We start from the raw sequence: 12,116 nt of genomic DNA, 5'->3' as shown, positions 1-12,116 counted from the left end.
TATATACTTATATTTATCAATTATATCTATCATATACCTCTTATTTTTAATTTAAGAACAATTATGTAATATTATATAATAATTCAATTATAAACTCATCATGTTAAGTAAGAGGCTACACGTATAGATCGCATGCTCCTGGATAGTATAATCAAATTTATAAACTTAGGGCATTATTACCATACATCCCAATAAATGGATATTTATTGGTAGTATAAACCAATCCACCAAAAAGTAATGCATACTGTCATAACAAAGCAAAATGTAAACATAATAATAACTTTCAACAAATGTAATAATATTATACAAGAATATTCGAATAGATACAAATAGTGAAAGGAAAACCCAAAATGCTCTATGAGCGTCCCAGAATCCAATTCCATCCACATGTGTAATTATTGAAGTCCAATCCCTTTTCTATATACATAAGTATATCAGATCATTTCATGTAATTATCAAAGAACAAATAATTGACAAAAATCTTCCAAACTAATTAACCCTGTGGTATATATTTGTCAACAGAATACTCAAAAAGGGACTGTTACCTCGTTGGCAAATCTCATGAAGAAAGAATGAGGAATTGATAGAAAAATAGAGAAGCAGCCACCATCAGAAGTCTGTTAGCGATGGAACTGAGTCGAGCAGCTCCACTTCCAACAGGCAGCCCTGCTGGCTGTGGTGGCGGTGGAGATGGTGCAGAAGAACGATTCGTGCTCCCAGGTGTGGCCTCCGGGTCTAAAATGGAAGGCGCGGGAGCATCACTCGTTTTGTTGCCTTTGTTTACAGGTAAGGTGTTCGATCCACTAGCAGTAACATAGCCTGATATCAGCAGCCGAGTGCTTATTAAATCGAGCTCGTGGCTGTAGAAATAGATGCATAATATAGCGAGAATGATAAACCAAACTTACAGTTGGATTCTGACCACCCCAAGATCATCTCCTCGCGATCAAAGACTATGTTGTAGCCAGTCATGAAATTTTCTAGGAGTATTTTAAAAAATTCATAGAGTTCGTCAGCAAAAATGAGACAGTATTAATGTCAGAAGAAACAGACTGATGACCCAAAAGATGCTTTCATATAGATGGCTAATAGGTTCAAGAATCTAAAAATCGTTTAAACAGAATATACATGCTTTGTTAATTCTTCTGTGTCACTTGAGGCATAAATTCTTGGTTTAAAACGAAGAGATAAATGCAAATCAGCAAGTAAACTAATCCAATATACTTACGTCCAATGATGTTAATATCCTCGCTTTTGACGATAGCCAAACAATATGCATATCCACCCTGAATATGAATCAGAGTTTTTAGCACATTCTTTGACAGTAAATTTCATAAATTAATTTTCCTCAAAAAAATTTCATAAATTAATATAATCTACTGAAGATTTCACACCTGCCGTGGAATCACAATAGTTGGCATAGTGACAAAAAATAGGTCTCCGCCTTTAAACGTGATGTTCAAGTCCGGAGTATAGTAGCTATCTTGAGTTTTACTGCAGGCAATGGAAATAATGAAGCGAGGACGACCCAAAATCAAACATACAGTGGCCCAAGAAGTTGACTAAATCAACTGACCCGAGTGAATAGCAGTAGTCGAAGATAATCTTCCTCTCAGGTTGGTAACGTGGTTCAGTTACTTGAGAATCAAACTGCAAAGGAAGAAATTATTTCATGACTTGCTAAAAAAAAGAGAGGATTAATCGAAAGATGGTTGTATCATATATATATATATATATATACTTACACCCTCTGCGATAACAGAATAAGCTGGGTCGTTCAAGTATGTGAAGGAGGTGCCAGAGTCGAAGATTGCTGTGAACTCGACCTTGCTTGAATTTCCCCCCACAACTATATTTGTCACGGTCACATTATAGCTGGGACTGCAGACAAGAAGCAGAAATTGATTGCAAGTATTAGACTTAGGAGCTGAAAATAGGATAAATCAATGCATGTTTTGCACAAACAAATTCAACTGCTCACTGTGATGATTCAACGTTGATAGGCGTTGTTTTTTGATTGGGAGTTCCTTTATCGCCAAAAGCAATTCTTCCAACTCCATCACGCCCTCCAAAACACATCGAGAAAGAATTTGCTGCGAGCCCTTTGTTGGCTAAGATGCTAGGGACCGATATATTGTCCATACCAAGTCCGAATAGACCATTGATAGCAGCACCATCAAGAAAATCACCGGTTTGAATTATTCCACATCTGAAACGAGGACACATGCTAAAGCTTTAATACGAAATAACTGTGAAAAATAAAACAGTCCCAGGAGACCAAAAGTGAGCATTTACATATTATTTAGTCTCAATTTAAGGAAATATTTTGAGTTATGAGCGAGTCTACCGAAAAAAGGAAACACATACCCTAATGTAATTGGGGCACTAACAGGTTTTTGAGGACTTTCATATGTTCCCAAGTGCAAAACATCATCTACTAATATCCCTGTACTTGAAGTATTGCTGGAAAGGTACACTTCTTGATAAGCACAAGCTTTACGCCTCAGCGCACATCCTCTTGTCCTTCCACACATAGTGCTATTGCAGGGAACGGGTAAGCTAGTTGACGATACATTAGGGTTGTATATGCTTAGCTCTACAGTCTGTTTTCATTAAAATAAAATCAATAATGAGCAGAGATATGCATGCAAATCAAGAAAACGAGAAGTATGAGGCGTGGTGCTGTGAGGTTGGCTAGTTGAATAACATCACAACTTCTATGGAAGTAGGTTTTGAATACGATAATGTTGATGTAGATATTTCTGAAGTCTTGGAATGACATACCTTCCCTGAAGTCGAGTTCAAGCTACGTACACAATCCGTACAGTCGCATGGTAACCAAAATAGGTCGCTCCCCGTGTCGAGTGCCACAAGAAAGGACACGGGCGGGGTACCCACAGAAACAAGTGAATAGTGCAAACTGCAAATACACAAAACAATAATAATTAAGAAAGAGATGCAACTACTGTTTACATTCACTTTTTAAGGTACTTTATAGAAGGAAATACCTAAGACACCAAACCCTTTAAGACAGGGAAAATTAAGAAAAGATAAAAAAAAAAAAGCACATAATTTTATCACTGGAGCTATCATTGTAATTCTCTTAAAAATGACAAGTAATATGAACTCTATAGAACAAAGATGCAGTTCAACTACTTGAACTATACATCATTAATTTACTCTCCTAAATATGATATAATTATAAGAAAGTAATTATAGTTTGTTGAGTCAACCAGTTTTCAAGAGAGAACTGTAGCTCAACTACTAAGCATCCAAAGAATAAAATAGGTGTTTTTGGAAGTTTCTTGTTAAGCTCACCATGCCTTGTCTCTCCTCACCACTACATACTATTAGTTGTGCAGAAGCCTTCATATCTCTAGACAATAAGAACACAGTTTAACTTAGCTAATAGACCATGAAATTGGTTTCTAAGTCATCAATACTCAAAATCTCCAAGAAAACGTGAGTAAGTTACCCCAGAAGCCATTGAAGAATGAAGCAAAAATCACAAAAGCTTATCAAAGACAAACTTGTAAGTGCACAAGCGAATTTGGGGACCAACAAAAGATGCTACTTATAAAACAGTTGATTCGTGAATCTAGTGAAAGTGAAGGGCGTGTCTAAACTATACTTTATCGTATCCTTCCATTTTCACCCAATTTGTGACATTCCTTCAAAATCTCAACCACCTCTCTTTTAGGGGCAGATAGTAGCAGTAGCAATTCAAACAATTAGCCCTCCCTCATAAACCAGTAGAAATTAATCGAATTAAGACCATAATCGAGCAGATAAATAATGAAGTGGAGAAATTGACAGCACGTACAATCCGAGAGAGGAGAGGCGGTAAGTCTCGTTGGAGCCGAAGAAGGTGAGGTAGGGGCTGGAGGCCGGGGTGGTGGCGAGGCGGCGGGCTTTGGAGAGATGGTCGCGGTGGGCCATGGCGGCGAAGAAGTCGAGACTGTCCTTCTCCGGCAGCCCCCTGACGTCGAGGAAATCCTTAACGGTATCGGAATAGCGGTGGTGGACATCGAAGCCGAAGAGGCCGTAGGCATCGCTGCCCCCAAAATTAATCCAGCACACAAACAGAATCAGCAAAAAATCCTTAAAAAACATGGTTAAATTACTTCCTGGTAGAGCAAGTGCAATGAGGAATTAAAACCCTGGCCCAATCGGAGAAGCGGAGAGTGGGGATGAGAATGAGCAAATCCTCAACAGTTATATATACGGGATGGAGAGTGATTGATTGGAGAGAGGGAGCCGTATTGTACCTCGGGAGAGAGAGAGAGAAATGGTCAAGTCAAATACAGAGAGGAGAAGAGGAAGAAGAAAACGCGGCCATCATCATCATCACCATCATCATAATGTATTTAGTAGCATGAATCGAGAAAATAGGAAATTGATGGAAAAAGAAAGTCGACGGCAACACGACTATCTTCATGCTTAGTTTAAAACAGTTGGTAGAATTGTAGGCGTGGCGGAGATGTGGCAGTTGTTTGTGGGGCCCGCCGCAGCTGCCGCTATATTCACAACCAAGAACCTTCCTTTGCTGCAATTTTCTACTTCAAATTTGCTTCTGCCACTTTACACTTATTCTTTTTTTCTTTTTTGGTGTCAAATCCAGTAATTTACATTATATGTGGATACTTTCCAAAAATAGTTTAATAAATTATATGTGGATCGAAAAAGGTTAATATGGATATTGTAAAGTTTTTCTAAATTTAATCGGATAAAAAAGTTAAATATTTTAATAAATTTTGTTCAACTTTAGAAAATATTTTATTAATTTTATTTTTTTAGCCACATTATAATTTTATTTTTAAGTTCTTAACAATTTTTAAAATTTTTATTTTCTTTTTGTAGCTTTTGTATTTTAAAAATAATAAAAATTAAAAAAGTTATTAAAAAAAGACAATGTAGAAAAAATAATAAAATTAACTAAATCTTTTTTTATTTTGAACCAAACATTTTAAATAAATTTATTTTTTTTAAGTATTTAACTATATTTTGTCCAAATAGCATTATTGTATTGTAAAACCCTATCAAAAGTTACTACTCCATCCCTAAAAAAAAGTTACTACTCCATTTATCATTTTTTTTATACTCGATTAAACACGAGTAATCAGTGACTTGTTTTTAAGTAACTTAAAATTAACAATATGAACTTTATGTAAATATGTATTAGTATAAATACTGATAAATTATCTATTTTGTGTATTTATTTGTATTTTTGCATTGTGATGAACATTTACGGTTAGATTTATATCAGCATGTTTGGCGAGCGCTGTCGTAATTTTTCCCTCATGTGTAATATATCCTTGATTTTTTTAAGTTTTTATATGTCTTTTTAGATTTCATGATATATTTTTATTTCAATTTGCAGTAAAGAGTTTAGTGTATTAACTGGGAATATAAAGAAGACAATAATAGAACATTTAAAAGGTCTTTAAACTTTTGGTGAATATAGATAATCAATTTATGAATTCGAATCTTACAATCTTTGGATACATGAATACACGAATATATTTGTTGCTCACATAGTTTAAATGTATAATGAAATATAGTTTTAGCAATAAATAGCTTTTATATACTATATATTTTTGCTCTTAATTAACTTTTCTTTTGGATTTCAAAGCTTGGCCGGTGCTTGTTTTTATTTTACAACTTTCAACATTTCATTTCCGGACTGATCGTTGTGTTTTCCCAATTTTAGTTTTCATACTTAACTTTTGATTTATTTTTCTTAAAACATTTTATTTTCCTTTCACATGTGTCACATGTGTGTCGATGTCACGTTTATCACTATATATAGTCTATAAAAGCTTGACTTTCTCGTTCTTGTTAATTGACTAGACGTTAAACTATAATTGACATTCACCCTCTTAAGTTTACGCGTTTCGACTTCTAATTCGGACCCTCGTCACCTATCATTTGTTATCTTGATTTGTTTCTCTATTTAAGGAGCGTTTATTTAACATAATTAATTTAAAATATATAACTAAATGTTATTAGTTTAAAATTAGTATTTTATAAATCCTATCCTTTTAATAAAGATATGAATCATATGCAAAACTAACTCAAATGATAAAAATGATTAAAGACATTGATATATTCTAAAGTTGTAAATTCATCTTAATAAATAAGGAATTAATTTTATTATTTTTATGCACTAAAATTAATCCTAAGAAGTAAAGGGTCCTAAAATAATTTTAAGTTCTTTATCAAAATTGCTTGTCTTTTTAAAGGTCGGCACCTTTCCACCTATTTGTACTTGATTCCGACTTCTTGTTTGAAACTTAATTTATTGAGTATAAATGTACAAGGTAGCTCGATCCAATCCTAAATCATGTTTAAACTTATGGGTTAAATAACAAATACACTTATAATGTTTATAACAAGAAAATAAATAGGTCTCTAACGTTATGTTTTATGCAACTAGATTCTTAATGTTTACAAATTGAGATAAATAGATCTTTAACGTTTATATATAAATTGGGATAAATAAGTCACTTCATTTACCGACTGTGAATGCCATTAGGGACCTATTTGCCTAATTTGTGAACGTTAAGGACCTATTTGATTTTCAATGTAAATGTTAGGGATGCTTTATTACTTAATTATTCTTTTTCTTTTTTCTAAATTCTTAATGTACCTTGAATTTAAACGTAATTTGTGCCTTCATTGAAGATAATTTATGTATAAAGGATTATATTACCATGTCATATACTATAAAATACGATTAGTTATTCCAATTTTTCTCTTATTCGGGATCTTATGAGGCGTCTTCTACATTTTCTTTTATATTTATCTTAAAATTCTCATTTTGTGCATTTTCAATTTATATATTTTTAAAAATATTAAATATCACATATATATATATATATATATATATTAGAAATAATATGAAAATATATTTTAATCCTATGTCCTAAATGGCATCTCTATGTATTTTTTGTTCTTATTTATCTAAATTCTCAATTTAATCACTTTATATTTTAGATATATTTAAATCAAAATCTTGATTTGAAAAATTGTATATATGTCATGAAAATTGTATAACTTTAGTAGTATTTAGTTAAATCGATACAAATACACATAATAAATCTCTTTATGTAATTATATAATTAAGAAGCAAAAATACCTCTAATGCATTGGCTCAAATAATAAAAATTATATATCAAAGACATTGGAATATCTCAAAGTTTCAATCCCTCTTAGTAAACAAGCAATTAGTTATATTATTTGTATTCATCAACATTAATCCTAAAAAGTAAATACCATTTAGAATTCTTAAATGTTCTTCATTTAAAAATGCAACATGGGATCTCATATAAATTGATAATACATGATATTAAAAGGTTGATATATGACATTATCTTTTTTTTTTTTTTTTTACAATCATATATCATATGATCTGATTTTGGGTATAACTGGGTGTATCGTACAACCGAATTGCATCCTTATTTAGACTTTGACCCATACTCTGACTCGAATTCGTATCCTAATCTAAATCGTATAAATAATATTATTTTAGATGCGGATCAATTCGATTGTACAATGCACACGATTGTACTCAAATTTTTATGATAATACATTATCTTACCAACAACTCATGCAGTTTACTTGGTCTTCGTCAATGCTTGTAAGTTGTAATGTGACGATAAATATAGTTAAATAGATAATCTCAACTCGGCTCTTGTCCGAAAATTTAAAAAATTTAATATAACATTTTAATTATAACCAGCTTAGTATTCGCCGAAAATTTCTGGCGGTTAGGTCCGCTTTTTGGGAATGTTTAGGCAAACTATGATTACAGTTACAGGTATTTTTAGAGATTAAAGTCAAATGATGAGAATATTTTTGCTCTCAATAATCAATATAACAAGAGGCATTCTTGTGTGTTCCATGAAGCACCGTGCTTCATGACACTAACACTTGTATTAAATGACATTAACACTAATATTAATACTATTTTGAAATGACACTAACATTATTTTGTTTTACAAATGACACTATTGCATTAAATGATACTAACACTAACACTATCTTGAAATGACATTATTCTGTTTTACAAATGACACTATCATGTTATATAAATAACACTGTCGCGAAATGACACTAACACTATAACATGATAGTGTCATTTGTAAAACAAAATAGTGTTAGTGTCATCAAGCACGATGCTCCATGGAGCACACAAGAATTTGCGATATAACAATGATTATATTGTTAGTTTTGGAGGCCACAATTTGCTTATTTGTGCTGTATGTCTTATATTTTTCATACATTTGTGTTGATTACTTTGTTGCATTGAGTCCTTGAAATCATATTTAACAACTTCTTAAAAACCTTTTAATTCTTTAGCACTTGTAAATCTTGAGTTAAAAGCAAATAAAATATGAAAAATACACTAAAGGAGCGTTTATTTAGATGATAGTAAGACTAATATTTTATTTATTTTGATGGATTGAAACTTTGGAATATATCAAGGCTCATTATTTTCATCATTTAAGCTAGTTTTGTTTGATTTTTATCTTATTGAAAGAACAAAATTGGAAAAATCCTATTTTTGAGGATAAAAATACTCAATCATACATGAGGTGGTCTTGGGTACAATCAGGTGTATCGTACAACCGAGTTGCACCCTCACTTAGACTCTAACCCGCACCCTGATCCACCCTCACTTAGACTTTAATCCGCACCCTGATCCGAACCCGTATCCTAACTTGAACTGTATAAATAACACTATTCTGAATATGGACCAACCCAATTGTACTCAAGTTTTTGTGATCATATATTATCAATCATCCAAAATATATCGGTGGCAAATATTTGTAGGTCAGCGAAGCACCACGTTAACTTAGCTAAATTAAACCAAGTGGCTCTTTAATCTTGGACAATTTTCAAACGACTTGGATTTATATAATATATATGCATGGGTCAAAGTCATTATCAAGTTAGCCAATTCAAACTCCTATATAGTAATATTGCATGGACTTTAATGAACAATATTCACATGGATGATCACTTACATAAGGATGAGTTCTCATGTTAATTATTCTTATTTGGTTAACTATAAATCAATTTAGTTCATATAAGCCTTGATAAACAGAGATCATAAAATCGAAATAGTACATAATTTTATTTAAAATTTTAAATTAAGCAACACATAAAATTAATCAAAAAGAAATATATATATATATATATATATATATAGGAATATATATATATGTTGGTGCAATGTCTAATGTGAGTTAATAAACTTGCAATGTACTCACTAAATCGATTAAGCACCTTTTGAATTAAAAAATTACCAACATACTAATTAATCATTACCTCTTTAAATTTATTGACCTTGATATTTATTACTAATTTACAAAAGTAAACTAATGTGCCCGTCTTAAAAAATGCTCTTTTATCTCATTTCAAGTGCCTTATTTTTCTTTTTGAATTGTCCCACTTTAAATGTTTTGTTTCCCTTTATGAAAAAATTAAGGGTTAATAGCCGAAAAATACACGAACTTTCACCGAATTTGTATATTGCACATGACGACCTTTAAAAATAGTCCCAGAATACACCACCTTTTAATTTTATCGCAAATTGCACCCGCATTGACTACCACCTTGATCGGTGGTGACGTGGCTGTCGAATTTTGTTGACGTGGACGATTTTTCGATGTAGTAAAACGACGTCGTTTTGTCAAACTCTTTTAAATTAAAAAAAAGGAAAAAAACGTTGTTGCCACATGAATCTGGGTCGGAGAAAAGGGGCCGCCGAATCTCAGAAATTAAGGTCGCGCGCTCTGCACCACATGAATCTGGTAGAGGGCGGAGGTCGATGAAGGAGGAGGATTTACGCAGAGCGCGAGGCGGCGGAAATCGCGGTGAAAATCATGGGGGAAGAGGGAGGGCGGCGGGACGGGGGAAGAGGGAAGGAAATCAAAGGCCAACTCCGATCAAATCAAACCCTTCCCCAAAATCCTTCAATAGATGAAATCAAGGTGGTGGAAATTGAAGCATGAGTCTGGAGGGAGGGCGGCGGAAGGAGGCGGCGCGTAATAAAGTAAGACACTTAAAATGAGACGGAGAGAATATGATATATAAGTTACTTAATCAGAAATTTGCTATACTTTCATACAGTTATATTTCCACGCGTAAATAGGTCATGACGATTCATGTCACATTATATTATTACCTTTTAATGTATCCACATATTCATAAAAAAGTATATCATATTCATGGCCTACGTACTATTATTATTATGATAATGATAATATTGATCATTCTTTTTGTAATATGAGATGCATATAACGAATTAAACTACTGAATGACGTCATATAGTAGTAGAATCATCAAAAATATTGTTAACGGAAAAGCTAAATGGACACCGAGTGTCATGGACACTCGGTCAAAACCGGAGTTTTTGCACTTAGCCAAAGTGGGCCGGTTTTTTAGTGAATTAGTTATTTACTGATTTATCCTTATTAAGTATACTATTTTATTGTTAATATAAATCCGAAATTAGTTTGTTTTCGTTTAGTTTGATTCCTTTTTTTCCGTTTAGTTTGTTTCCTTCTTTTTCTTTCATTTTGTTTCCTTTTTTTCGTTTATTTTGTTTTCTTATTTTTATGTTTTTATTTCAGAAGCTTTTCTTAATTATATAATTCGAAAATTATATAAATCAAATTTGAATTTTATTTCTGGAATTCTTTTGATTATTTGTTTCTTGATAAAATAATCTTATATTTGTTTCCAGTTTTTTCTTTCCAAAATTAATATTATTTATTTTTATTCGAAAATTATGTTTTATTTATTTGTTTACTCTAATTTTATGAAGATCCTAAAAGTAATCCTATTTTTGTTCCTACATATTATTTTTCTATTGTTTCGAAAATATATTTTTTTTCTTTAATTTTGTATTCTAAAATTTTGTTTTTTTCTTTTCCGAAGATTTATTATTTTGGTTTATCGGAAATTATGTTATTTTATTTGTTTCCACTAATTTGGATATTCTTCTAAAAATAATCCTAGATTTGTTTCCATTAAGAGAATGAAATAATATAGTGTGAGTAATGAGAAAAATAAAATAAAATGAATCGTATCGTAAGCATGAGATTTTGCTTGTAAAATTATATAACATATAGTTTATTAAAAGCGATACAATAATAAGAAAATGAACTAATATAGTTTGAAGTTGAATTAGTGAATTGAAATAAACTCAATGATAATAATAAGAATGATTAAACTCAATGAAATAAAGTTGAATTAATGAATTGGAATAAATTAGTGAAGTTGGAAAAATAATATTAAAAAATGAATCATACGATGGTATTTTGCTCGGAGAATCATATATATTATAAATATATTATAAATGAAGGAATATATATGTGGGCAATATGAATGTTTAAAATTTGAAAATAATATTTTCGTACGATTGAAAATCGCTCGCGAAACTATTTAACATATATTTGGATGAGAAACAATGTATTATACGATGATATTTTGCAATGTATTGAAAATAATTTGTGAATTTGAAAAAAAATTACTAAAAAAACATGAATCATATGATTGGATTCGGTCGCAAAACTATTTAAGGAATACTTTGTTTGAATGTATTATAATAAAGTATTAAATGTAATATAATTATAACAAAATGAATATAGTATTGTATGAGTAACGAAGTCGAAAATAATTATAGTCAATGAAGTAAAGTAGAATTAATTACTGAATTTGTAAAAAAAAATATTGTAATATTATGTGGATAAAAATAAATTAAAATACAAAGAAAATTGAATATAATATATATGCATATTTTGGCTGACTGAACTGAAAAAATAGCAACACATTTGTCTCTTATTTTCGGTCCAAATCGCACCTCACCTACTTCCCATATCAGAAATTAATTGAGCCTCTTCAATAAACCCAAACCCCAAAACACGCCTCACCCAATCACATTCTACTCCTCACCAAATTGTCGTCGTCTTCCTCACAATCTACCAAAAACCCTCGATCCCCAAAAAAAAAATGCGAATATATGTTTGCTTATATCATAAAGATATTCATTTTATATAATTGAAATATTAGTTAAGTTGGAAGCAAAAATAAAGTATAGTCAATCG

At 31.4% G+C, this 12,116-nt stretch overlaps 1 protein-coding gene across 1 annotated transcript; it reads right to left on the bottom strand.

Moving 5' to 3' along the window:
• Window positions 1-265: 265 nt before the first annotated feature.
• Window positions 266-4,569, bottom strand: LOC130996930 (aspartyl protease family protein 1-like). The gene is made up of 10 exons (XM_057922205.1): window positions 3,824-4,569; window positions 2,785-2,920; window positions 2,368-2,603; window positions 1,982-2,209; window positions 1,746-1,881; window positions 1,577-1,650; window positions 1,395-1,494; window positions 1,229-1,286; window positions 909-980; window positions 266-819 (listed from the first exon to the last, which is right to left on the bottom strand). Exons 1-10 carry the CDS (start codon window positions 4,111-4,113, stop codon window positions 560-562), a joined length of 1,590 nt encoding a protein of 529 aa, XP_057778188.1. The 5' UTR covers window positions 4,114-4,569; the 3' UTR covers window positions 266-559.
• Between the last annotated feature and the right edge of the window lie 7,547 nt (window positions 4,570-12,116).

This window comes from Salvia miltiorrhiza, chromosome 8 (assembly GCF_028751815.1).
Source record: "Salvia miltiorrhiza cultivar Shanhuang (shh) chromosome 8, IMPLAD_Smil_shh, whole genome shotgun sequence".
Taxonomy (NCBI): Eukaryota; Viridiplantae; Streptophyta; class Magnoliopsida; order Lamiales; family Lamiaceae; genus Salvia; species Salvia miltiorrhiza.
This window is presented reverse-complemented; position numbering and strand designations above follow the sequence as displayed.